Source organism: Peromyscus maniculatus, chromosome 8 (assembly GCF_049852395.1).
Source record: "Peromyscus maniculatus bairdii isolate BWxNUB_F1_BW_parent chromosome 8, HU_Pman_BW_mat_3.1, whole genome shotgun sequence".
Lineage (NCBI taxonomy): Eukaryota > Metazoa > Chordata > Mammalia > Rodentia > Cricetidae > Peromyscus > Peromyscus maniculatus.
The window spans coordinates 104073422-104101404 of record NC_134859.1 but is presented as its reverse complement, the minus strand read 5'-3'; the positions used below and the strand labels follow the sequence as shown (position 1 = coordinate 104101404).

At 53.7% G+C, this 27983-nt stretch overlaps 1 protein-coding gene across 2 annotated transcripts; it reads left to right on the top strand.

Moving 5' to 3' along the window:
• Positions 1-99: 99 nt before the first annotated feature.
• Qrich2 (glutamine rich 2) lies at positions 100-27391 on the top strand. Of its 2 annotated transcripts, XM_076543779.1 has the most exons (20): positions 100-921; positions 1025-1111; positions 5224-5283; positions 5637-5747; positions 9435-14202; positions 14654-14739; positions 15135-15226; positions 15592-15706; positions 19795-20049; positions 21091-21213; positions 21320-21394; positions 21515-21679; positions 21821-21942; positions 22590-22655; positions 22876-22977; positions 23427-23627; positions 23810-23945; positions 24615-24702; positions 25390-25584; positions 27170-27391. In XM_076543779.1, exons 1-20 carry the CDS (start codon positions 277-279, stop codon positions 27358-27360), a joined length of 7683 nt encoding a protein of 2560 aa, XP_076399894.1. In that variant the 5' UTR covers positions 100-276; the 3' UTR covers positions 27361-27391. The 2 variants fall into 2 exon arrangements, with proteins under 2 accessions (XP_076399894.1, XP_076399895.1); XM_076543780.1 differs by lacking the exon at positions 25390-25584.
• Positions 27392-27983: the final 592 nt, after the last annotated feature.

Genomic DNA, 27983 nt, shown 5'->3' with positions numbered 1-27983 from the left:
GGTCCCAGTAAGGGCTGACCCCAGCCTGCGTTCTTAGAATCTCCGTAGTCCCGCGCCTCAGCAACGCGGGGCGGCAAACCGTGCGCCCTCGTTCCAAACGTCCACTGGCCGAGAGCAGGACGAGGAGAGCGGAGCCCAGGGCTCCAGCTTGGAGGCCACAAACCCACAAGCCGAGTCACTGCTGAGAGCCCGATGGCCCGGTAGACCTGCGAGGAGCGGGGGGCGCCTGGTCGCCCTTCCTCCCTGAGCCTCCCACGGATCCCAACAGAGCCCACGATGCCGCCGTCGTTAGCGACCAACAGAGTCTCCCTCCGGGAGCTGGCCGACCTGGCAATCGGCACTCCGGAAGTGGGAGCGGTGAACTTCACGGCCCTGCACACACTGATAGTGGCCATGCTCAAGAGCCTCAACCTCCAAGGGGTACTTATTGACTTCCACTCCCCGTCGGCTGAGTCTGGCCGCTCCCTTGATGTGGTCCGAAGCTCCCTTAGCACCCCGCATGTGTCAAGCAGCAAAGAGAGGCGCCGGAGTCTGTCCAGACCGTCCCTGCCTCCGCAGACGCTGGAGAGCCAGGTGAAGGACCTGGGCACCCAGGTACTGGACCTCAGCCAGCAGATTAAGAACATGGACAACAAAGTGCAGGGCATTGCCACACACATGGAGCACATCTCCGGAGTCTCTGACCTCTACCCGGAGTTCCAAAGGCTGGAAGAGGAGATGACTCTGGTGCCCCCACAGGCATCCCCACAGACATCTCCACGTATATCCTCACAGATATCCCCACAGATATCTCCGACAAAGTCCACCCGGATCTACGAAGCCATAGAGATACAGGAGAAGCCTGAGGCCACACTTGGGGTGTCCCCCCAGGTGACACAATCAAGGCTCTCAAAGACTCAGAAAGATATCAGCCCATCCAAGGTGGGTACACTGACCTACAGAGGCTCCTCCAGGATACCCAGTCCCTAAGCTGGGAAGGCGTGTGCTAGGTCTGGCCTCACACAGCTCCTACTCTCTCTTGCAGCCCATGAATGTGCTCCAAGACATCGTAGAAGACATAAAAGTCCTGAAAGAAGCCCACCGGAAGGTGCAGGCTGAACTGAGTGCCCAGGTGAGGGCATCCTAGGGACCACACCTCACAAGTGGGGTGGTCCTTTGCCACACTCCCCTCCTTTTTCATGTCTTTTCTGTTTGTTTATTTGTTTGTTTGTGTGTTTTTTCTTTTTGTTTTTGTTTGATTTTTGAGACAGGGTTTCACTCTGTAGTCCTGGCTGTCCTGGAACTCACTCTGTAGACCAGGCTGGCTTTGAACTCACAGAGATCCGCCTGCCTCTGCCTCCTGAATGCTGAAATGAAAGGCGTGTGCCACCACTGCCTGGTTCATTTTTATTGTGTGTGATTTATTTTTATTTTTATGTGTATGAGTGTTTTGCTTGCCTGTATGTACACCCACATACATGTACTGCCTGAGGAGTCTAGAAGAGGGCGTCGGATTCCTGGAACTGGAATTACAGATATCGTGAGCAACCGTGTAGGTACAAGGAACCATACCTTGGTCCTCTACAAAAGCAGCTAGTGTTCTCTTCTAAAGGTCCTGAGTTCAATTCCCAGCAACCACATGGAGGCTCACAACCATCTGTGATGAGATCTGGTGCCCTCTTCTGGCCTTCATGCATACATGCAGGCAGAACACTGTGTACATAGTAAATAAATAAATCTGGAAAAAAACAAACGAACCACAAAGCAGCCAGTGCTCTGACTTGCTGAGCCGCCTCTGCAGTCCCACCCCCTGCTTCCTAGGGCCATTAATAACCTATCAAGGTTGGAGACCTGGTTCAGAGGTTAAAACAGGCTGCTCTTCCAGAGGACCTGGGTTCAATTCTCAGCACCCACATGGTGGCTCACAACTGTCTGTAACTCCAATTCCAGGGGCTCTGGCACCCTCACACAGACATACATGCACATAAAATAAAAATAAATCTTTAAAAAATTATCAAGATACCTATAAAACCTAAACTGACCTAGCACTGACATAGAGGGTAGCTGACATCACAGAATACTCTTAAAATGAATTCTCCTTTAATTAAAATGGAGACTATAAGGGCTGGAAAGATGGCTCAGCAGTTAAGAGCCTGGCTGCTCTTCCAAAGGACCTGAGTTCAATTCCCAGCACCCATATGACAGTTCACAACTGTCTATAATGCCAGTTCCAGGATCCAATATCCTCACACAGACATACATGCAGGCAAAACACCAATGCACATAAAAATAAAATGAAAAAAATTAAAAGAAAAATCATTTTTAAAAAGGAACATAATTCCCTATTAAAAAAATAAACTGGGTGATAGTGGTGCACACCTTTAATCCCAGCACTCAAGAGGCAGAGACAGGTGGCCTCTGTGAGTTCAAGGCTAGCCTGGTCTACAAAGTGAGTTCTAGGACAGCCAGGGATACACAGAGAAACCCTGTCTCAAAACATACAGAGAGAGAGAGAGAGAGAGAGAGAGAGAGAGAGAGAGAGAGAGAGAGAGAGCCTATTCTGTTGGGGTGGTTCCTTTAATCCCAGCACTTGGGAAGCAGAGTCAGGCAGATCTTGAGTTTGAGGCTAGCCTGGTCTACAGAGCTATTCCAGGGATACACAGTGAGACCCTGTGTCAAAGTAAACAATGTGTTTTAGTCAGTGTTCTGTTGCTGTGAAGAGACACCATGACTTCCTTATAAAAGAAAGCATTTGAGGAAAGAGATGGCTCAGTGGTTAGGAGCACTGACTGATGTTCCAGAGGACCCAGGTTCAATTCCCAGGCCGGCTGGTGTCTGATCATGCCAGGCTTTAAAAAAATGGGGAGAAAAGAAAGCATTTAATCTTTGGGCTTGCTTACAGTTTCAGAGGTTCGGTCCATTGTTTTGGTGGGGCACATGGAGGCACACAGGCAGAACATGACGCAGGAGAAGTAGCTGAAAGCTCTACAGCCAGCTCCCCGGGCAGCAGAAGAGACATCGGGCTTGGCTTGAGCTCAGAGCCTACCCTCAGTGACACACTTCCTCGGCAAGGCCACACCTCCTAGTGCTTTTTTTTTTTTTAAAGATTTATTTATTTATTATGTACACAGAAGAGGGCGCCAGATCTCATCACAGATGGCTGTGAGCCACCATGTGGTTGCTGGGAATTGAACTCAGGTCCTCTGGAAAAGCAGCCAGTGCTCTTAACCGCTGAGCCATCTCTCCAGCCCCTAGTCCTTCTTAAATAGTACTACTCCCTAAACATTTAAATATATGAGCCTATGGGGATCATTCTTATTCAAACCATCGCACAAAGCAAATTAATAAAAAGTGAATAAGGAATGGTGGTTACTGCCTTTAATTCCCAAGAGCACTTGGGAGGCTGAGAATTGAGGATTGCGGCAAGTTCAAGGCCAGGCCAGTCGCCTGGGGAGTGGAGGAGCGCTGGGCCACACAACACACAGAGAGGGTGGGAGTGGGGGCGGGGGGAGAAAGCTGGGACTGAGTGGTCCAGGCTCTCAGGAGCAGAAATCACCATGCCCCAAAGTTCAGCTGAGCAAGGAGTTACTGTACACAGACAAACAGCTTTAGTCAGTCTCAGATGGAGCAGTCTGTAGGGCAGCAGCCTTCAGTGTGTAAATATCCAGCGAGGAGGCGTGCTACAGTGGGTGTTTTCTGCACATACTGTGAACACACCCCCGATTGCCCCGAGCCTGATGGGGGTCGGGGGTGGCTGCCATTCCTCTCTGGTTCTAAGGCTCTGGGGTACGTCACACACAATAGCACACATTCATTCAGGACTCCACGTACTCAGAGCCGCCTCCACCCCCTACAGAGAGAATAAAGAAATCAGGTAGTGTATACTGAGACCCAAGGGTCCATCCTGGGTGAGGGGAGGAAGTCAGACACCAGTGTCCCATAGTTACAGATGGAAGGTACAGCAGCTGGGGACACTTGGACTTGGCCTTGGATTTTCCTGAGGGGGAAGTTTATCCCGGTGACTCCGTCCTGTGAGCACCAGGGGGCACACAACTAATCAGCTCTAGTTGAACACTGCTAGGCTCAACTTCTAACACAGATTAGGTCAAGGGTTACAGGTGGCCCTGAGTGAAGGGGTGGGGCCATCAGGAAGAAAGGGTGGAGAGATCGGATAAAGAAATGGATGCAAGACAGGCCAGAGGAGGCCATGCCCTGCGGGGTGGTCTCTTAGCTTTTATCCCGGCCTGGGCATTGCACAGTCCAGGGGACCCCCCACCCCTCATCTTGGCTCTGGGAAGAAAATCCCATTTTCTCTGTTTTTAGGGAAAAAAAGTTTTTTCAGAGACAGGGTTTCTCTGTGTAGCCCTGGCTGTCCTGGAGTTCTCTGTGTAGACCAGATTGCCTGGGATTAAAGGCAGGCACCACCACTGCCCTGCTTTTTTTTTTTTTTGAAACAAGGTCTCCTTGTCGTCCATCTGGCCTTGAATGTAACTGTGTAGCCAAGGCTGATAGTGACCTCCTGACCCTTCTAACCGCCCCCTCCCCCCCCACACACACACCAAGGACTGGGATAACAGGCATGCAACACCATGCCCAGCCTTTTTCAAACTTTTGAGTTTGGAATCTAGTCTCAGGCCCTGGAGGTCAGTCAGTAAAGGTGGCAGAGAAGGACTGAAGTGCTGGTCACTGGCTGGGACCCTTGAGGGCCTTTCTCCTCCCGTGGCTCAGGCTGCCAGGATGCTGAGGGACCAGGCACTTGATTTTGGAGAGACAAGGTGGGCCTTGTGCTCATAGGGCTAGAAGCTTTTGGTAGTGGGTAGTGTGAGGTGAAGCTAGGGCCAGCAGCCTCACCCCACACGAACGCTGACTGGGCACACTGTACCCTATTACTACTATGACCACTGCAGTCCACTTCCTCCTTCCCAGGGACCAGGAAGAGAACTGGGAACCTGGCTTGACCTGCCGGGTAAGACTAGGTAGGAGCTAGAAAACCCTTCACTAGGAGCCACACAGACCTCATTTCCTTCTCTCCCTTGCACTAAGGCAGTGTGCATGCACGTGTGTGTACGTGTGTGCATGCGTGTGTGTGTGTGTGTGTGTGTGTGTGTGTGTGTGTGTGTGTGTACGTGAGTGTGTGTGCGCGTGTGCGTGTGCGTGTGTGTGTGTGTGTGTGTGTGTGTGTGTGTGTGTGTGTGCGCGCAGACAGGGTGGCTGAGTGATGGTCCATCTCCAAACTGTTTCCAGGAGCTCCTTCAGCGTGTTAATGAACTGGAGAGGGTGGTCAAAGACCGTGAGGAGTATCTGGTAATATGGACAAGCCCTGGGGAAAGGCCCCGTGGGCGGGGGAGGGCTGCTCTTCAGCCTAGCTTCTCTCTAGAGATGGTCCCAACTCCCACCCCCGCCAGCATCTGTATTCTTTGGGGATAGGGGGTACAGGTACCTGCCCCAAGAGGCACCACTTCCAGATAGAGGGGTGAGTCCCTGCCATCTCTGCTCAGAGTTGGTGTGAGACAAACCGGCCAGGCAGTGAATCTTCCCGGGGCTGGTGCTGTTGGTAGCACCCACCCAAGCCTGTGGGTCAGATCTGCAGGGCCAGTGTGTATGTGCATTCATACTTAACAGATGTGTGTGTCTGTGTCCTGATCTGTTACTGACAGGATCAATTAAGTCGGAGGCTGAATCTTGCTCCGGGTACTGAAGAAATCACCATGGTCACCTGGGAAGAGCTGGAACAAGTGATCAGTGATGGTTGGAAGGCCTCAAGAGGGGTAAACAAACAGGGGTCCTGGGCAGTGTCACTGGGTGGGGTTCCAGAGAACATCTCTCATATTTACCACTGTTCCATATCTTGGTATTTGGATCTTCATAATTTATTGTGTGCATTGTGGATACTTAAAATATTTTTTCCCAGGATGACACTGACCTAAGTGAAGCAGATAAATTCCTGGTTTGGGAAGCACATCTTCATGCTCTGTCTACCTGTTGCTGTTGTATGCTTCCCCAGCTTAGAGTCCACACAGCACATGGAGAGGGTGTATTTTGTTCTTTCAGCCTCTTCCCACCTAAACTGTATGTCAGTGCCCACGTTGTTGAGCTCTGCCAGTGTGCTGGGTGGAAAATGATGCCCAAGGGTGGTTTTCCTGGCTCCTGGAGCTATTCTTTTATAGTCCATCTAAAAAGCATTCATTCCCTAACACTTATGGACCAGGGTGACCAGAAGTGGAACTTGTGGTCTAGCGAGCAGCCCCTGCTGATCCTGAAATGGCCCATCCTGAAATGGCACACATGATCGTCACCACGTGCTTGGCAACCTTAGTTATTTTCACATGTTCTCTGTAGGCAGGATTCACTGATTCACATCAAGAGTTCCAGGTCAGCCATGACTATGTAGTGAGACCCTGTCTCAAAAATAACTAAATAATAAAAATTTAATTTAAAAAAATACCTAAGAGCCAGGTGGTGGTGGCGCACGCCTTTAATCCCAACACTTGGGAGGCAGAGGCAGGCAGATCTCTGTGAGTTCCAGGTCTAGTCTAGTAGCCTGATCTACAGAGTGAGTTCCAGGACAGCCAGGGCTGCTACACAGAGAAACTCTGTCTAAAATAAACAAAAACAAAACAAAGAAACAAAAGCCTATAAAACAGCAAGCTTTGGTGCCTGGCAGGCTAACGTTTAAGCAAAAGTCTTACTTTGCCAGTCCTGTTGAGAGCCAGGAAGAAGAGAGAAATCCAGGGCAGGCTAGGGAGAGCCAGTCAGTGAGCAGGTGCAGCATGAAGACCTGAGGTAAGTCCCCAGCACCCTGTAAAGCCAGGCACAGAAGTGTGTGCCTGTAATCTGAGTTCTGATGAGGGAGATGTAAGAGGATCCTTGGGGTCTGCTAGCCAGCCAGTCATGCTCACAGTTCCATGAGAGACCCACCCAGCCTCAGAAAGAGTAAGGGGAGGGTCTGAGGAAGACACACAATGACCGTCTCTGGCCTCCACAAATGTGTGCAAGAAATGGCCAGCGATGGTTAAGCGGCAGCGCTCATGGCCAACTACTGGATGTTGCGGTCGTGGAAGAATCACGAGCAATGGTTACCTTTCTAGAGCTTTATTGGGAGAGAGGAACAGAGAGAGAGAGAGAGAGACCGAGACCGTGCGGAGGGGAGAGAATACGGAAGGAGAGAGTGCAGAAAGAGAGAGCACAGAGAGGGCACACCCGCTTTTTAGGCTGGGACGCTGTAGCAGGCTGGTGACATAATAAGAACATAATCCTTACAGCCAGTAAATGGCTTTTGTTCCTACTCACTTTTATTTGTTTGTTTGTTTGTTTCTGGTTTATGTGTTTTTGAGACAGGTTTCTCTGTGTAGCCCTGGCTGTCCTAGAACTCACTCTGTAGACCAGGCTGGCCTTGAACTCAGAGATCTTCCTGCCTCTCCCCCCCCCCCCCCCCCCCCCCCCGAGTGCTGAGATTTAAGGCATGCGCCACCACTGCTGGCCCTCCTCATAATCTTAAGGCATACAAATCCCAAATCTCCCCAGAACTTTGAAGTTAAAACTGGAGGAAGACCAAGATGAACCCGTGGGCAGACTGTAGGCTGTCCCTGCTGTGTGGGATAGCTAAAGTGCTCATCAGGAGAGATTCCCATAGCAACTGCTTCAAAATCTTACAATATATATTTTGAGACACTTAGAGATACTGGGTTCTTGAAACCGTTGTGGTTGGGGTTACAATGTATATACTTTCATTATACTTTAACTTATTCTGTGTGTCTGTGTATGTGTATGACTGTGTGCATTCCAGGATGCCTGCCTGTATGGAGGTCAATGGACAACCTTAAAGAGGTGGTTCCCTCCTTCCACACCATGGGTCCCAGGGGTTGTACTCAGGTCAGGCTTGGTGGTTGAGCCATCTCACCAGCCCCCCAGTGAATGTATTCTGAATCAAGTTTCATTTTTCCTAGGACTCTGCTCTGTTCACCCGTTCCCCATCCTCAGAAAGACCTTGGTCTCATCTGCTGCCCTTGTAAACACAGCACCACCTTGCCTCCTGTAGCTGCAATGTCTGCTTTTCTGGGAGCTCACAGAATGTATCTTTAGTCTCTGTGATGAGTTAATAGCCCTCAAGACCATCTACATTCTCAGTCCTAAAAACCTCCACTGTTACCTTTTTAATGACAAAAGAGACTTTGTAGGTCTGATGGAGTTAAGGATCTTGAAGGAGAGTCCCCTGGATCTTGCAGATAAGACTTTACCACAAAGGTCTTTGTAAGAGCTAGGGAGTGGCTGTTTAATCCCAGTAGGTATGGAAGGAAGTTTGTAAATTCAAGGCCAACCTGGGGGTTGTCTTAAAAAGCCAAACCAGAGCTGGAGAGATGGCTCAGCAGTTAAGAGTACTGGATACTCTTCCAGAGGTCCTGAGTTCAATTCCCAGCAACTACATGGTGGCTCACAGCTATCCATAATAAGATCTGGTGCCCTCTTCTGGTGTTCAGACATATATGCAGACAGAACCCTGTATACATAATAAATAAATCTCTTAAAAACAAAAACAATCCATGACAGTTAAGGTGACCTGCTGACGTACCATGCAACCCAAGTCAAAAGCTCATTTTTTAATAAAAGGGGGACCTGCAGGGCCCTGGCCCCCGTTTTGGGTAACTGTTGCCTTGCTTGCTGACCTTGACCTTGATATTCTCCCTATGCTAATTCCCTGCCGGGTTCCACCCTCCTGAATGCTTAAGGGAAGTTCCTTGTCTGTGTATCCTGAATAATGGGCATTAACAGCTTAGATGCAAGATTGTAAAACATCAGTAGCAAACTTCTGCCCTCCGGGGTCCTCCCATTGTGCTGTAAGCCTGTATTTAAGACCCCCTCCCTCCTTCAATAAATGACATTTGGCATTTAAAATTATATATATATATATATATATATATATATAAAATTGAATGAATACTGGGAATGTAATCTATGAATACCACAAATGTGATTAATATCATAAGTGTAATTAATAAAAAAACAAAAACAAAAGAGCCAAACCAGGGGCTGGGCTGGAGCTTGGTTGGTATACTACTTGCTGAGCATGTACAAAATGCTGGGATCAGTCCTCCTGGTGCTGATGATGAGAAGTTTGAGGCTTGCCTAGGCTACAGAGTGAGTTCAAGGCCAGCTAGATGGTTTATGGAGACCTTGGCTCAATAAAGAGAAAACAAAGGGGTCTGAATATGGTCCAGTGGTAGAGGAACTGCTAATATTTCCACAACCCAGCATCATACATGTTCTCTCTCTCTCTCTCTCTCTCTCTCTCTCTCTCTCTCACACACACACACACACACACACACACACACACACACACTTGCACAGGGTTTCTTTTCTGCAAGGGTCTTAAATCATCCTAGTCAAGATGGCCTTCCTTTCAGCTTTTACAGCTTCTTTATTGGATGTAACCAATTTCCCTCTTCCTCTTTACCCAGAGCTCAGATTCATCAACAGCAACATTTGGCAGGCACAAAATGACATCATTGACATCAAATGAGTTTCCCAGTGGAATATTTCCCAAGGCCTTCACTGCTGACCAGGCTCGGGTTTCCAGTGGGGGCCCAGAACAGATCTTAACCAGTGGCGTAGAACACCCCACTGAAAGAATAATTAGAGGAGATGAGAGTGCTGGATTTCGAGATCTGCACCCAGGGGCCCGCGAGCCATCCCATATCACCGCAGAAACAGATCGCCAGAGGCCTGGGGACTATGTAGCTTCCACACGTCAAAGAAGAGATGAACAACAGCCTGGCCCAACTCCACAGGGCTTACTCCCAGCCAGAGACCAGTATGGTGGGGTGCCCGTTAGTCCAGTCTACCCAACTCCAGATGTGCATGGGATTGGAGCGTTTGTCACGGATCAGCCTGCAGTCCTGTACCCTGGCACTTACCCTCATGCTGTGGTGCCCTTCACTATGGGTCAGCTTGGTGTGTTACCACCAGAAATGGATGACCAGGGATTGGTACCTTTCGGTATGGATCAGAGTGGTGTGCTGCCACCATCGGTGCCTGACAGGGGTCAACAAGGACTGGAAAGACTTCGTACAGCTCAGCTTGCTACAGTTCCATTCAGCACATATCAGCAAGTTATGATGCTTCCTAGAACAGACCAACATGGCATGGAACAGGCTGCCATGTATGACAGTGGTCTGGGACCATGGGACATGGATAGGCAAGGGTTGATACCAGTTGGCATAGATCAGCATGGATTTGTAATATTAGGCACAGGTCAGCAAGGGCTGATTCCCCCTGGTGTGGATCAGCAGGGATTGGTAATGCCTGGCATAGACCAGCATGCATTCCCTCCATCTCTTCCAGATCAATATGGCTTGGTGTCACCTGGTCTGACACAAGTGGGTATAGATCAACAAGGTTTTGGGCAGCCCAGCTCAGAAGCACCAGGCTTCATACAACCTGGTATAGATCAGCACGGCGTGGTGCAGCCCGGTGCAGATCAGCGCGGCGTGGTGCAGCCCGGTGCAGATCAGCTCGGCGTGGTGCAGCCCGGTGCAGATCAGCTCGGCGTGGTGCAGCCCGGTGCAGATCAGCGCGGCGTGGTGCAGCCCGGTGCAGATCAGCTCGGCGTGGTGCAGCCCGGTGCAGATCAGCGCGGCGTGGTGCAGCCCGGTGCAGATCAGCGCGGCGTGGTGCAGCCCGGTGCAGATCAGCGCGGCGTGGTGCAGCCCGGTGCAGATCAGCGCGGCGTGGTGCAGCCCGGTGCAGATCAGCGCGGCGTGGTGCAGCCTGGTGTAGATCCACGTGTTTTGATGAGGCCTGAACCAGACAGGCGTAGTTCAGAACCTGCTAGGACAGATAGGCCGAGTTTGGTACAGTCTGTTGTAGATCGGCGTAGTTCAGAGCCCTTGCCGGCAGATCGGCGGGGTCTGGGGCAGCCTGGGGCAAGTGGGAGAGGTTTAGCACCTCCTGGAGCGGCTAGGCAGAGTTTACTACAGCCAGGGGCAGATCAACGTGGTTTGGTACAGCCTGGAACAGACCAACCAGGGGCAGTCCAGCCCGGCCCGGTGGAACCAGGGGCAGTCCAGCCCGGCCCGGTACAACCAGGGGCAGTCCAGCCCCGCCCTGTGCAGCCAGGGGCAGTCCAGCCTGGTCTGGTGCAACCAGGTGCAATTCAACCTGGCATGATGCAGCCAGGTGCAATTCAACCTGGCATGATGCATCCAGGTGCAATTCAACCTGGCATGATGCAACCTCTTGGTGCAGGTCAGCCTAGCTTGATTCAACCTGGTGTATATCCACCTGGTTTGGCACGACTTGGTGCAGGTCAACAAGGTTTAGTGCAACCTGGCACAGGTCAGCCTGTTTGGGTTCAACCGAGCACAGATCAACATGGCTGGATACAACCTGGTGCATTTCTGCCTGGTTTGGTACAACCTAGTGTAGCTCAACATGGTGTGGTACAACTTGGAATGGATCACCATAGATTGGTACAACCAGGTGCAGTTCAGCATAGGCTGGTACAGCCAGATGCATATGCACCTGGGTTGATGCAACTTGGTGCAATTCAGGATAGTTTGGTACAACCTGAAATACATCAGCGTGGTTTTGTGCAGCCTGGTGCAGATCAGCTTGATATGGCACAACCAGGTGCAGTCCAGCCAGGCCTGGTGCAACCAGGTGCAGTCCAGCCAGGCCTGGTGCAACCAGGGGCAGTCCAGCCAGGCCTGGTGCAACCAGGGGCAGTCCAGCCAGGCCTGGTGCAACCAGGGGCAGTCCAGCCAGGCCTGGTGCAACCAGGTGCAATTCAACCTGGCATGGTGCAACCAGGTGTAGATCAGCGTGGCCTGGTGCAACCTGGGGCATTTCCTAGTGGTTGGGCACAGCCTGAAACATACTCACCTGGCTTGGTTCAACCTGGTATAGGTCAATATGGTTTGGTTCAGGCAAGAGCTGATCAATATGGTTTTATGCAGCCAAGTGAAGCACAACATGGTTTACTCCAACCTGGTGGAGATCAACATGGATTGATGCAACCTGACATAGATCGACTTGATTTGATGCAACCTGGAATGGATCATGGTGGTTCAGTACAACCTGGTGCAGATGAGAGTAGCTTAGCCCAACCTGGAATGGGTCAGCAGGGTTTGGCACAACCTGGCATGGATCAGCGTGATTTGGCACAACCTGACTTGGCACGACCTGGAGCACTTCCACATGGCTCAGTGCAACTTAGTGCAGACCAGTCTGGCTTGGCACAGCCTAGAGTATACCAGAGTGGTTTGGTGCAGCCTGCCATGGACCAGCATGGCTTAGCACAACCTAGGATGTATCAGTATGGTTTTGTGGAATCTGGTGCAGTTCAGCCGAGGCTGGTGCAGCCTGTCGTGGATCAGCGTGGCCTGATGCAGCCTGGAGCAGTTCAGCCGAGGCTGGTGCAGCCTGTCGTGGATCAGCGTGGCCTGATGCAGCCTGGAGCAGTTCAGCCGAGGCTGGTGCAGCCTGTCGTGGATCAGCGTGGCCTGATGCAGCCTGGAGCAGTTCAGCCGAGGCTGGTGCAGCCTGTCGTGGATCAGCGTGGCCTGATGCAGCCTGGAGCAGTTCAGCAGAGGCTGGTGCAGCCTGTCGTGGATCAGCGTGGCTTAAAGCAGCTTGGAGCAGTTCAGCCTCGGCTGGTGCAGCCTGTCATGGATCAGCGTGTCTTAAAGCAGCTTGGAGCAGTTCAGCCTAGGCTGGTGCAGCCTGTCATGGATCAGCAAGGTCTGGTGCAGCTTGTCATGGATCAGCGTGGCTTAACGCAGCCTGGAATAGTTCAGCCTAGGCTGATGCAACCTGTCGTGGATCAGCATGATCTGGTGCAGCCTGTCAGGGATCAGCATGGTCTGGTGCAGCCTGTCAGGGATCAGCATGGTCTGGTGCAGCCTGTCAGGGATCAGCATGGTCTGGTGCAGCCTATCATAGATCAGCGTGACCTGGTACAACCTGGCATGGATCAGCCAAGTTCAGTGCAGCCTGGCATGGATCAGCATGGCTCTCAGCAGCTTGGGGAAGAAAGGAGTGATTCACAGCAGCCTAGCATGGATCAGAGTGACTCACTGCAGCCTGGGGCAGATCAGCCTGGCTTGTTGCAGCCTGGGGCAGATCAGCCTCGCTTGTTGCAGCCTGGAACAGATCAGCCTGGCTTGTTGCAGCCTAGGACAGGTTGGCTTGGTATGATGCAGCTAGGAAGACTTCAACCTGGTGCAATCCCTCAGGGCTTGGTTCAGCCTGGTGCAGGCCCTCTTGGCTTAGTTCAGCCTGGTGCAGGCCCTCTTGGCTTGGTTCAGCCTGGTGCAGGCCCTCATGGTTTGGTTCAGCCTGGCATAGGCCCTCTTGGCTTGGTTCAGCCTGGTGCAGGCCCTCATGGTTTGGTTCAGCCTGGCACAGGCCCTCATGGTTTGGTTCAGCCTGGCATAGGCCCTCATGGTTTGGTTCAGCCTGGCATAGGCCCTCGGGGCTTGGTCCAGCCTGGCGCAGGCCCTCAGGGATTGGTCCAGCCTGGCGCAGGCCCTCAGGGATTGGTCCAGCCTGGTGCAGGCCCTCAGGTCCAGCCTGGTGCAGGCCCTCAGGTTCAGCCTGGTGTGCACATGGCTCCACTTGGTACATATCCATCTGGTTCTAAACAAACCATTACTAGTCAGCCAAGCTTCATAGCATCAGGCATAGAGCTTCATGGCTTTCCAGATTCATATCAGCGGCAAATGCTAACTTCTGAACCAGTACAAGGCCAAGCTGGGCAAGATATACTTCCCGTCCTGGATCAGGACTCGGACCAACAAGTTCCAGGTGAAGGCCCAACAATCCCAGGTACAGTTCAGTACGATCAAACACAGGCTGTCCCGAGTCACGGTGGCCCAGAACCCAGAGCTTACACATCTGGCCACATGATTTGGGATCCGAGCAGGAAACTTACCTCAGTCCAATTTGAATTGGCTACCCCAGGGGGCTCACACCAAGCTACCACTGACTCCAGGATTCGAGACTTGAGCTATCTCCACCGATTCTCATCAGCAAGTGAGACCCGCAGTGATCGACAGGAGTCCCTGGAAAAACTGGCTCCCAGCTTTCCCATGGCAATGGAGACTTTCCGTCTGATGGGCGAGATCATTGGCATTTATGTGGAACTGAAGGATCGCATGAAGGACTTGGATGAGGAGCACGCCGGCCAGACTGACTTGGAGAAAATCCAGTACCTGCTCTCCATGATGGGTGAGTGTCATTTGCTGCGGAGGGGAAGCAGCCTTGGCTCTTCTCGGTGCTCCCTCTCTCCTCGGTAGAGGATGCGCTACCCTTACCTGACTCCATTCTTCGCCACAGCCTGTGGGGAGGCAGACTCCAGTGAGGCAGGCTCTCACACCTTTGTCAGGGCAGCAGGGGCTGTACTAAGGGAGGTCAAAGCCTGGGGGTGACGGGGGATGAGAGGGTTGCCCGGTCCCAACAACTCCAGTGGTAGATGGAAATGGCGGGGTCAGTGGGTGAGGCTCTTTGCGCAAATACTGGCCCTCCCCGCTCGTCTCCCTCCTTGCCCAGTCACCAGAGAAACAAGATCAAGTAGTCTTCCCACTTGATCTCGGGGGTCAATTCCTTATCAAGGGACTGGAAACAGGTGGGGAGACCCATGGGAATCTTACACCCTGATGGTAGCCTCCGTGTTCCATAGTCAAGAAGACCATACCTCAGGACCTGCAAGACCAGCTGAAGAGCCTAAAGGCCTTGAACAGAGAAGTTCGGCAGGACAAGGCCAAAGTGCGTAAGGGAGGGCCAGCCCCCTTAGCATTCTCAGGTGAATCGGAAACTTAGTGGTTCCTGCTAGGCTAGATGCCCACAGGCCACCTCCCTCCGCTGTGGTCCCAGCACATCCTTATTACCCAGTCATCATATAGAAAACACAACCCGCTGTCAGTCATGAAGATGGATACTCAGAGCCCCATTAACACACATTTGCTCCTCATATCACAAGTGACAGCCTTGGAGTCCTATTAGGGACTCTCTAGAAACAGAAGCCATTTTGCAAGAGGCTGCTGGGTCTCCGTTGCGAGCAGCTTTATCCATGAGATAGAAGAGGGCTGGATATCCTGAGGTCCACCTTCAGGAGTAGACACTCGGATCTGTCTGACACTTAACCTCCTTTGTGCTTGTAGCTAGAAAAGATCCAGAAGTTGCTGGATACCGAAGGCTCTACAACGAAGGATGTGAAGCCTAGTCATCTGAGCCTGCAGCTGGGCATCCTCAGGTGACACCCTCTCTCTGCAGCTGGTGCCCTGGCTGGCATCATGGTTAAGGCCCAGGCAGTGGAGGTACCTTCTGTCTCCCCATGTCCTCTACTGACCACTGTCTCTCATCTGGATTGTACCAACTCTTCAGGTTGTCCCAGACTTTTCAAGATCTGGTAGAAGCTCCCCTACATTCCTGAGGTCGGTACCAGGACTGGGGAGGAGCACAAAGATGCTGTGTCCCACCAGAGGACCCCATCTGAGACCCCTAGACAGAGGCTCCTGATGTCCTTACCCTGCTATGTCTCTGACAGCCCGGCCTCTGCACTGCCGAGCCAGGGGTTCTGGGCTGGTGGCGGAAGCAGCTGTTCTTTGAACATTGCAGAGTCACCGTGTCTGACATCGAGAAGGAGCTGTCTGAGCTGAGGGAGAGCCAAGAGCGAGGCAAGGCCGCCATGGAGAATTCAGTCTCCGAAGCCTCTCTCTACCTGCAGGATCAGGTGAGCAGTCTGTGGCCAAGGCTCCAAGGCCCTCCTAGAGTCAGGGGCAGAGAGAAGGCGGCCTAGCCCTGTTTGGGGGCACGTGTGGAGTTGCTGTTCTGCTGCTGTGGTAAAATGCCATGACCAAAAGCAACTTAGAGGAGGATAGAGTCCATCATGGTGAGGAAGGCCTCCTAACAGGCAGGGAAGGTATGGCGGCCGGAACAGGAAGCTAGCAGATTACATTTCCATCTGCACAAAAAAGCAACAACTTCCGGAGCATGTGTTCAAACACACAGGCCTTTGGGGGGCGCTTCTCACCCAAAGCACTGCAGTATGGGAGGAGGTGTGGGAGGGGGCTCAGCCCCATCCTGATGTGAGGCTGGATCTGAGGCTCTAAGGACAAGGGCATCGGTGCAGGAGTTGAGACAGGGTCCTTCACTGCCTGCTTCCTGTTGTGTATTTCCTTTAATTCACATATCATAAGCCACACCTTTTAACCGTATTTTATTATTTTAATAAATATTATTAATAATTGTTTGTTTTTTGAGATTATAGTAGAATTACATCATTTCCTCCTTCCTTCAAGCCCTCCCATAAACCCTCCCTTGTTCTCTTTCGAATTCATGGTTTCTTTTTCTTTCATTGGTGTGTGTGATGTGTGTGTATTCATAAAGATAAAAGTACAACCTGCTTGGCCGGGCGGTGGTGGCGCACACCTTTAATCCCAGCACTCGGGAGGCAGAGCCAGGCGGATCTCTGTGAGTTCGAGGCCAGCCTGGGCTACCAAGTGAGTCCCAGGAAAGGCGCAAAGCTACACAGAGAAACCCTGTCTCGGAAAAAAAAAAAAAAGAAAAGTACAACCTGCTCAGGACTGGAGAGATGGCACAGTGGTTAAGAGCACTGGCTGCTCTTCCAGAGGACCTGGGTTCAATTCCCAGCACCCACATGGTGCCTCACAGCTGTCTGTGACTCCATTTCCAGGGGACCTGACACCCACATACAGACACAACACCAGTGTACATAAAATTTAAAAAAGACGAAAAAAAAGTACAACCTGCTCCGTCCGTCTGTCCGTGTGTTATTTGTGTGTTTTCAGGGCTAGCCATTTGGTTTTGGTGTGGCTCCCCAGGAGAACATGCTCCCCTCTGCCCTCAGCATTCCTTAGTTGCCGTAGTTCTTTGTCTAAGGCTGAGGCCCCAAGAGCTCTTCCTTTCCCACACCATCTTGTCTATGGGTGGCATCCTTCAGTAATGCGTGTGTGCCCTGTGCGGGGGTGGGGGTGTGGGGAGTGGGGGTGGGGGGTGGGTGTGGGTGTGAGAGGGTGCCGCTCAGGGAGGATAGCGGTATTGGATTCCTGGAGCCACCCGGGTGCTGGGAAATACACTCAGGAGTACATGCTCTCAGTCACCAGGCCATCTCTCCAGCTCTTTATTTTATTTTTCATCTTTATCAATTTATTTTTATGTTTTGAGTCTTTGGTCCTCATGTATATAGGTGTGCATACAGTACAGATGCATACAGTACAGATGCATACAGCACAGATGCATACAGCACCCTCCGAGTCCAGAGAAGGACATCAGGGGGTCTGGAGGTAGAGATGGTTGGGAGCCATTGTGTGGATGCTGAACCCGGACCCTCTGCAAGAGCAGCCAGTGCTCTTAACCGCTGAGCCATCTCTCCAGCCCTTTCCTCAGTTTTTTTGTGTAGCCCTGGCTGTCCTGGAACTCACTCTGTAGACCAGGTTGGCCTTGAACTCACCGAGATCCGCCTGCCTCTGCCTCCCAAGTGCGGGGATTAAAGGTGTGCACTACCAAAGCCTGCCTCCCAGCATCCACTTTCATTGTGACTCCAAAATATTCCATTCTGGGCCTGGCAGTGGTGGTACTCAGGAGGCAGAGGCAGGTGGATCTCTGTGAGTTCAAGGCCAGCTTGGTCTATAGAGCTAGTTCCAGGAAAGCTAAGAATGTTACACAGAGAAACCCTGTCTGGAAAAAAAAATCCATTCTGGCTAGGCAGATTTGTGTGCGTGTGTCTTCTTTCCTCTTGGGCATGGACCCTAGAACGGAAGCTCTGCCTGGTGTGATGACCTACCATTTGAGGAGCGGACAGACTATTTTTTCCCAAGTAGCTGTACCATATGAACTCCCACCAGCAAAGGTTGAAGATTGCAGTTTGCCCAGATGTTCACAAACATGGATCCTTTTCTCTTTTCAGATTTATTGTATTAACCTTTAATTATGCATATGTGGGTGCATTCCTCTGTGTGTGTATTGTGGGTATGTGCACATGTGAGTGCAGATGCCCATGGAGTCCAGAAGGAGGTGTCCGATCTCCTGGAACTGGAGGTAAAGGTCACTGTGAGCCATCATGTGGGTGCTGGGCACTGAACCTGAGTGTCTTTGAGGGCAGCCGACACTCTGAGCCGCTGCGAGCCACCTCTCCAGCCCCTTTCTCCTTCGGGAAAGCTACATGCATTCTGGTGGGTGTGAGGTGTTAGTGTGATTTGCATTTACATTTGCCCAGTAACTAGTGATGCTGAGACCTTCTCCCGTGCCTGGTGGCCATTCTGTGTACCCGTGCACGCATGGTGCTGGAAAGATGAAACCCGGAGCCTTCCATGCCAGACAGTGTTCTTTCTCCCAACCTCCCCCTTTCCCAAGTTCCTTCGTGACTCCAAGCTGACTGGCCTGTGGGGCAGGCAGCGGTTCAGAGACTCTCGGGTCACCTGCCAGCTCACATTAGGTGCAGAGAACCAGGCCACTGCACCCCACCTCCTCTGCAGTCCTTTTGTGTTTTGCAGTGCTGGCATGGAACCCAGGCACCTAGGCAAGCACTCCATAACCAGGCTCCTGGTACCCTAACATCCATCCCTTCCAGGAGGTTCCACCTCTGCACCACCCGCACCGCCAGGCTCTGCTACCTGGCCTTCCTGCCTTCCTCCCAACACACGTATGCTGTTCTTTCTGAAATGTCCTCCTGGTACTAATTTCCCAGAGATAACACTTTAAAAATTTTTTGTTGTTGTTGTTGTTGTTTTGTTTTTTTGAGACAGGGTTTCTCCATGTAGTTTTGGTGCCGTCCTGGAATGCCCTCTGTAGACCAGTCGGATTGACTCTGAGAGAGAACTGTATGCCTTTTTCTACCCTAGCAGCCGCCATGGCCTTAGCCCAGGACCCTTCCTTAGCAAGCTCCTACTGTGTGGGCCCAGAACAAATGGGCAATGTGTTGCATGCCGCCTGGAAAGGGCAAGAGAGCGGACTCCCAGGCTAGGGCGGTCTGAGGCAGGCAGCCGCTCTGACAGCCTTTGCCTGGCGTTCTACACCCGTGTATCTTCCTTCTTCCTCACGTCGGGCTGTGCATAGCTCCATTCCCTTCTGTCATCCAGCAACTTGTGTGTCTCTCACACAGTCTCAAATATCTTCCCTAAGCTCTGCAGCATGTATTTGGTGTCACTGCCCACTAGGAAGGGGATGACGCCCCTTTGTGGAGCTGGACAGCATCCTTAGCAGGTCTAGGTGGGTTGCTCTTGACTCCAGCTGGCCACCCAGGACCAATCACTGGCGGTAACAAGCTAAGACCATGGAGAGAAGAGGCAAGCAGGAGGGCCAGGCTGAACAGCTCTCCCTGGGAGGTACTTGCACCTCCACACCCCGAGAGATCCATGCAGCTGTATTGGCACTTCTCACACTCCTTTCCTGTGAAAAGTTTACATCCTGAGTGAGTGAGAGCATGTCAAAGCCCACTGTTCACACTCCCAGTGCTGAAAGAGCATTGCATCATCAGAGAGCCCCGGGAGACCATCCTTTTAGGACTGAGCTACAGAAGCTGTGTCCTCACACTGGACCCATAGACTGGCTGGAGAAACTCCCCACAAACACATGTGCTTTCTCTGTCATTAACGCTGCCCGCTGGCAGAAAAGGTATTTGGAAAACTATTTTGATGGGTAGCGCTCACCTGTCTACTGTGTGCAGTATCCTCTGTGAGGTGCTGAGGAGGCAGCAGCTGTCGTGTGTCATAGCAGGGGTGACGTAGAACGTGTCCCACCAGTGGTTGGATGTGGTTCTGACCTCCCTTCCTTCCCCCTTCATGTCTGTCCTGCATCCAGCTGGACAAGCTCAGAACCATCATCGAAAGCATGCTGAGCTCCTCCTCCACGCTGCTGTCCATGAGCATAACCCCACACAAGTCGACGAGCACCCTGGTGCCTGGCCAGATCGACCCTGAGGCCACCTGTCCAGCCTGCAGTCTGGATGTGAGCCATCAAGTCAGTCTGCTGGTACAGCGTTACGAGCAGCTACAGGATATGGTCAGCGGCCTGGCTGCCTCCAGGCCCTCCAAGAAGGCCAAGCTGCAGAGCCAGGCGAGTCTCTGCTCAGCTCCCTCACAGGGTGGCTAGAGGTGGCCCCCGGTAGAGGGCTGCCTTCCCAGGAGCCCGCAGAAGCCAGTGCGAGAGCTTTCGGGTCAGGTCCTCACGGTGGAGCCCTCTAGCCAGATCCCACACGAGGCCTTGGTCCTGACACAGGCCACAGTGAAGAAAGCCTTCAAGAGAGCAGAGTAAGGGGAGGGCGGGGTCAGCGGGTGGGGTGGCGCTGGCTGACCAAGGATGGCACAGTGCCCACTGTGGGACACGGGGACGCCGTCAGAGCTGCAGGGCACAGCTCCCCCTCCATTGCCAGTGTTTCCAACGCTTTCTAGACTTCCCCTGGAGGGAAAGCTTGCTTGCTGGGGTGGGAGTCACCACCAGAGCCTGGTCTCTGCTCTTGAACTCAGGGATTTAGACATAGTTCCGATGGCTGCCCACCTCTCACCTCTCAGGGATCATGGCACAACATAGCACATCTGAGCCTCAGTCACCTCTCTGATGACTCCAAAGGCCACTGATGCCAGTCCATCAGCATGTGGGGTTTGGAGACTACCTCCAGCTGAGGGGCACAGGTGTCAGCGAATGCCCCTGGAGAAAGCCAGGTGGCTTTGAAGTGAGCATGTGTGTTGGGTGATGATTTTGTTTTTTTAACATTTATGAGTTTATTGCACACACACACACATGCACGCACACGTATGCACACGCATGCACACACATGTCCGTATCATGGAATCCTTGCAGAAGTCACACTTGCAGGAGTCAGTTCTTTCTGTCCACCATGTAGGTCCTGGGGACTGAAGTCAGCTCACCAGGCTCAGCGACAAATACCTTTCCGTGTGGGGCACCTCCCAAGCTTTGTCCTTGTCGGTTCGAGTCCCATCTTAGCTTCCTGAGTGTTGGGAGGTCTGGCCGCCACTACCACACCTGACTTTTGGTCACAGTTCTAAAGGCAGCCTACCGCTTATGGGGACCAAAGGGGACTGCCTAGGAGATGGCTCAGCAGCCTCCCAAGAGCCTCTCTGTCACTCACTGCTGCAGGATGAAGAGCTGCTGGGCCACGTGCAGAGTGCCATCCTGCAGGTTCAGGGTGACTGTGAGAAGCTCAACGTCACTACCAGCAACCTCATTGAGGACCATCGGCAGAAGCAGAAAGACATTGAAGTGAGCAGCCACAGGGCGCCTGGGGTGGGGGTGGGGCTCATCAACCCTGCCCACGCCTGCCACTCAGCATTGCTGACGTCCTTGTCTCTGTTCTGTGGGTCCCCAGGTGCTGTACCAGGGAATAGAGAGACTGGATAAGGAAAAGGCTGACCGAGAGCATCTGGAGATGGAGATTGATGTAGTGAGCACCAGACCCCAGGAGCCTCTCTGTCTCCTCCCCGGCCAGCGCAGGGGGTTGAGGGATATGGAGCCAGCAGGAGGAATGGAGGGACACTTCTACCCATGCTCTTCTCTCCTGCAGAAAGCGGACAAGAGTGCTCTGGCATCCAAAGTGAGCCGCATCCAGTTTGATGCCACCACCGAGCAGCTGAACCACATGATGCAGGAACTGGTGGCCAAGATGAGTGGCCAGGAGCAGGACTGGCAGAAACTTGTGGACAAGCTCCTGGCGGAGATGGACAGCAAGGTGAGGGCGGGGGAGGTTGCAGGGCAGGCTAGGCTGCTCTCCACGCAAGCCCCTGCCGCCAGACACCACCACTTTCTCCAAAGCTAGATCCCTCCCCCCACCTACCTGCTGCCTTAAGCTCACCCGGTGCCCATCTCCCAGCTGGACCGCCTGGAGCTGGACCCGGTGAAGCAGATGCTGGAGGATCGCTGGAAATCGCTGCGGCAGCAGCTCAAAGAGCGCTCTCCACTCTACCAGGCAGACGAGGCAGCTGCCATGCGGAGGTGAGACCGGGGAGACAGTGGGGGACTTGGGGGTGGCAAGCTGGCTGGGCAGCCCCCGGGGGCCTATTCTGCCCCGAACTGACAACCAGGCGGAAGGGCTGCATTTTTAGAGTTGACTGGCTTGGCAGGGCCTGGTGGCGCACACCTTTAATCCCAGCACTCGAGAGGCCGAGGCAGGAGGATCTCTGTGAGTTCAAGGTCAGCCTGGTCTACAGAGTGAGTTCCAGGACAGTCAGGGCTGCTACACAGAGAAACCCTGTCTCGAAACACCCACCCACTAAAAACTTGGCCAGATCCTTCAGCTAATGGTGGAGAAAGGCCGTAGGGGGGTGCAAGGCTCTTGGGGTTGGATTGTGCTATATTGCATTACTGGGGCCATAAAGATGACCAAGACGCCCCTTGGGAACTTGGCTAGGGAAATTCCACTCACGGTCCACCAGGGGGCACCAGAGGCTCACACACAAGGTACTGAGTTGGAAGGCTGATCCAGCAGGCTGTGTGCTTGGAAGGGATGGTTAGGACCAGGTGAATGAATGCCCAGGAAGTAGGGCAGGATCTGCCACCTCGTGGGCTGAGCTGCCAGCAGACCCACAAGAGGGCCTAACGCTCTGGATCTCACCTGCTGTGCTATATCCTGTTCCTGACAGGCAGCTCTTGGCTCATTTCCACTGCCTGTCCTGTGACCGTCCCTTGGAGACAGCTGTGACTGGACAGTGAGTGCCCACACCTCCCCCACAGCATCTGGGGGGGGGGCGGGTAGAGAGAAGGCCGGGGGTGTGTCTCCCTGTGCCCACTCATCTTACCTCTTGTCCCGGGTCTCTGGGCCTTTCTAGGGGCGCACACTGAGCAGTTAGGAACGCCCCTCAGTGGCTGGTGTTGCCGAGAGGTGGGATTTTTCACACCCTCCCCTCTCCTTCCTCTGTCCCTGCCTAGAGTCATCTCTATGACCCCTATAGTTCCCAGCATGCCGGGGCACCGCTCTGTCCGGCCTTATACTGTGTTCGAGCTAGAACAGGTCCGGCAGCAGAGCCGCAAGTATGGGGCTGTGGGATCCTGGGCAGGGCAGGGGTGGGCTGGGAGGGGGACCAAGATGGCTCCAGAGGGCACCTGGGAGTACTACTGAGGGCCTCTGCCGAGGATCAGGAGGGGGCCACTAGATTTCTTTTTTGTTTTGTGTTTACATTTTTTGTTACATTTTAAGTATTTGTTTTGTAGGGGGGAAGAGGGCTTTGGAGTCTAAGGAAAAGCTTCCCCAACAAGGCTGGTCCTTCACAGGTCTCTTGAGTTGCTGAGATGCCTGGCGGCCCTCAGCCCTCAGTCAAGGGCCCGTGGCATGCGCCTCTAGCTCGGTTCACACAGGGTCCTGCAGAACAGGGTTCTGGGGCCAAAGGAAGTGTGAACACAAGGTCCAGGAGAAAAGCGCCTCCTCCAGAGCTTGGTCTGGCCCCCCGGTCAACCTCCTCCCCTCTGCCCTCGTCTCGCAGCCTGAAGCTGGGCGGCAGCTTCGCCCGAGGCGATCTGTCGCAGATGGAGAGGAGTGTGGGGCGCCTGCGCAGCATGCACTCCAAGATGCTGATGGACATCGAGAAGGTGCAGATCCACTTTGGAGGCTCGGTGAAGGCCAGCAGCCAGATGATCCGAGAGCTGCTGCATGCCCAGTGCCTCAGCCACCCGTGCTACAAACGGTAGGAGGACGAGAGTCCAGGGACACACGGGTCCCTGACGACCAAGCATGGGGATGGAGGGCAGGGATGGGTGGGTGTGTATGAGAGTGTGTGAGAGCGGTGCACATGCGTGGTGTGTGGCCTCAGACTCACCTGCCTGTCCCACATAACGCTCCTGGTGACCCCCTGTGTCTGCATCCCAGGGGAGTAGACACGGCAGACTACACCTACTCAACTGTGCCCCGCCGCTGTGGCGGCAGCCACACCCTCACCTACCCTTACCGCCGAAACCGCCCGCAGCACCTGTCCCCGCTGGAGGAGATCCAGATTGCCATGAAGGTCTGATGGGGGCCATGGGGAGGCTAGCCCCGCCATGCCCCTTCTGGAAGAACACCCGAAGCCCATCACTAGACCCTCTTCCTTGACCCCCCCTCTACCCTCCTTCCCTTCCTTGCCGTCCTAGAGATCGCTAGGCAAGCCCTTTACCAGGGAGCTATCTCCCCGACCTCTGTTACACACCTTATATTTTTGAGACACGGTCTTACCAAGTCCTCAGGCAGGCCTTGAACTCAGGATCCTTCTGCCTCAGCCTCCCAAAGTAGCTAGGATGTACAGTTCTTGCTCAGGTCAAGCCCCAAGCTCTGCGGAGTGGACTGCCATCCTCCCACCCATCTCTCCCAGACAGTACACTATTGCCTTCCACCACGGGCCTCCGCACACCACTCGCCCCTACCTCATCTTGCACTCAGCCCAGACTCCCACGCAGGGGCCTTGCTTTTTATAGTCCTGGCTGGGCTGGTACTAGCTTTATCTCCCAGCCTGGCCTTGAGGTCGGTGGGAAGCCTGCTGCCTCAGTCTCCCCAGAGCCAGGATCCCAGGCATGTGGCCCAGGCCTCAGTTCCCAGGGAGGGTTCTGAGCACTGCCGGCTGACAGCCTCTGCACCCTAAGCCTCCCGGGAGGAAACTCAGGATGTTGCAATGATAATGGACACGTGTATCCCTCTATAGCACGATGAGGTCGACATCTTGGGCCTTGATGGACACATCTACAAGGGACGAATGGATACAAGGTTGCCAGGCATCCTGGGGAAAGATGGTGAGCGGCCGGAACGCCTTGAGCTTCTTCGGGGTTCTTGCTTGGGTTCCAAAGGACATTTGTCTCTCTGGGTACAGGCATGTCTCGGGCCCCTGGGCCCTGAGCACTTTTCTTTCTCCTCACCGAAGCCAGGCGGCTGCTTTCTGGTGGAGAGCAGCAGCCAGACCCAGCCAATCGCTCCGCAGAGGCTCTGTCCTTTCTTGCTGGCCCTCCCCCTCACCCACCACAGCGGAGCTCTCCTGCCTCCACCTCAGTTCCCTGGATCAGGGCGGCCAAGCCCTAACTGACTTTTCAAAACTCAGCAAAGGGCTCTTATTCCAACACCAAGGCTCCTGAAGGCCCGCTTCCAGTTCATACCAGAAGCATATGGCTGATCCTTTCCCATCATGCCTTGGGCCTTCCCGGTCATCTCCTTCCAGAACCACCAGCCTGGGCCAGAACTCACTCAGTCCCTACACAAGGCTGATGTGTACAAGTCCCCAGAGAACCTGGGTGGGTGGGTGCATGGATGAACTGACGGACGGGCAGGCAGATGTGTGATGAACCAAGAGTTTCTAAGGGGTGTAGCCGCCACAAGTGGAGCCTGTCAAGGATCCCACCCCGGCTGGCTCCTCACGGACACGGGCTCCCACAGCTCACGTGGCGCTGACCCCTGGGTGCTGGCCCTCCCTCCCTTCTCGGCCCCAGGAGTGGCAAAGCACAAGTCGAAGCAGCTGCAGCAGCTGCAGCAGTTACAACAGTTCCAGCAGCTGCAGCAGCTCCAGCAACTCCAGCAGGCCCAGCATGCCCGGCCCCACATGCACAGCAGACAGCCATCCCTGGGCCACAGCGGCCTGCCGCCCTCTCGACCTCAGAGTGCTCAGACGGCTGACAGCAATTCAGGTAGCTTCCTTCTGGCAGCCTGGACGCTATCCCCAAGGCTTTCCTTCCTTCCGGACAGCCCTCTCTTCCGGCCCAGGCTGGAGACAACAAGGGCCAGGGAGCTAAGAGATGAGATGGGAGGGAGAATTGCGAAAACCCAGTTGCGGAATGTTTGGTATGCGCCAGGTCTCTGAGGTGAACGCTGTTGCTGTCCTACCCCACACAGGAGGACACAGGGACAGAGGTGCACACAGCCCTCTGGCTCCAGGCCCAAGGTGTTCCCTGCTCAAACACACAAATGCACTAAGAGCCAGGCTGTGGTCCTAGGATATGACCACTCCCTTCCACCTACCCCCCCATTTCACCCCCGCCACTCTGACCCTAGCCTGTAGGTAGCCTCTACTCTGGAAAGCCCCTAGAGTTTCTGGTCTCCCCTGAAAAGCTAGACCAGATAGAAGGCCAAGGGGCTAGGGGCCTCTGGGTTCTACCACAGAAGGCCTGTGGTCCTTGCTAGAATGTGAGGCTAGGCCCCACACTACCAGGTGACTAAGTCAATCTCTCCCCTCACCTGACATGGGTGTGTATGTGTGCAGCATCAGCAGCCCTAAGAGGCAGGGAGGCCTGCTAGCAGTCTGCACACAGTGCTTTGTGAATGCTTGCAGGAGACCCAAGGATCTCGACACTCATACACAACCTCTGAACCCCAGTTAAGACCTCTGAACTCTGCCTAGGCGGTGGTGGTGCACGCTTTAATCCCAGCACTAGGGAAGACAAAGCCAGGAGGATCTCTGTGAGTTCAAGGCCAGCCTGGCCTGGTCTACAGAGGGAGCTCCAGGACAGGCACCAAAACTCCACAGAGAAACTCTGTCTTGAAAAAACAAACAAACAAAAGACCTCTGAGCTCTGTAACATACTTCCATCCCTACCTTCATGAGAGCCTGCAGCAGAGATGGGCAGAGATGGGAGGGGTTACAGTAAGGCAGGCATGGGGGCCATGGTGCCGTACCACCATCACTAAGGGCTTCTCGCTGGCCAGGCTGTTTAGGTGGTCTATGAACCAGTTTTAATTCACACCCCACACTAAAAGGTAGAAACCAACACTGGCCCCAGGAACAACTGGGGAAATGGAGCACTGAGAGGTGGAACAGGAAGTGGCCAAGCTGGGATTCAAGGGCCAGCACTGGTGACCAATGGGAATGGGCCACAACAGCATGTTTCGGTGACTTGCTCCTGGGTCCTTGGCTTCTTTATCTCAGGCATGCCACTTTCTACTTAGAAATACTTACCATATGGAAGTTGGGAAAATTCCTGGTCCTGTGTGAGTGTTGCCCACACTAAGAGAACAGGAGGTGTCATCGAAGAGGCAGGTTCTTTCTGGGATCCCGCAGAGGGGGTTATTACTAAATGCTCCCTCCTATACGAGGATCATGGAAGGGCCTTAAAGCATTTGCTCAGGAACAGCCAGGGTGCTGGTGAGGCCCGGCCCAGCAGCCTGGCTAAAGCGGTTTACCACTTGCTCAAGCCTTAGGCAAGCCTGAGTGGACCCTGGTGGGCATGGGGGAACGGGCAGAGCAAGCTCAACCCTCCTGTCTTGCAATTTCTTCAGGGCGAAAGAAAGACAGACCTCTTTCCTCTGAGGGGCGCCTCACCCAGCCGAATGTGGCCCACACATCCACCCCCACAGAGATGGCAAGTCTGCGGGGCAGCCCAGATGGGCTGAACATGCACATGGGTGGGCACCCTGGGCAGGGGATGGAGGAGCCTACCCGGGGCCCGAGGTCCACCACTGCTCACTAGACAGAGCTATAAATAAAAGTTTTAAATAAGGCGTTTGGATACCAAGGGAGGTCTCTGCTGTCCTGCTTCAAGAAGACGGAGTGAGCAGAAGCGGGGCACCTGCTATTGGCCAAGCAGTCCTGGGATTTAGGGTCTCCTCCACATCTGAAGCAGGTCCGGTTTACGGTTGGGGAGCTGGAACTCAAGCCCCGCTGAGCTGCTCTGAGGACGCGGGAGCTCAGGGAGGGAGGGAGGAATGCAGCGGGCGAGACTCCAGACCTGGTTCTGGGAGCCTGGGGACAGGCTGGGCCTGTTCCCGGTACCAGTGCTCTCTGACAACGCTAACTATCTTCTAGTCTGTAGGACCGGCCCGGGAATTCTGAGTAGGCCGGGACCCACGGTGTCTGTACCCAGGTTCTACTTAGAGGTGAGGTGTAGCTACCACCTGCTCCCTGGCTGCTGGCTCAGCGTAGCTCCTGGCTCCGCACACAGCTTCCAGCCAGAAGAACAAACCCATACTCGTGGGCAGGTTTCCACCAGCCATGTTCTGCAGTCTTCTTGGATGAGTTGCTGCAGATGGTAGCTTGAAAGCCAGCCTTGGTTGAGGGGCTGAGTGCTTGGCTGCCTGGATAGCGAGTGCGGGA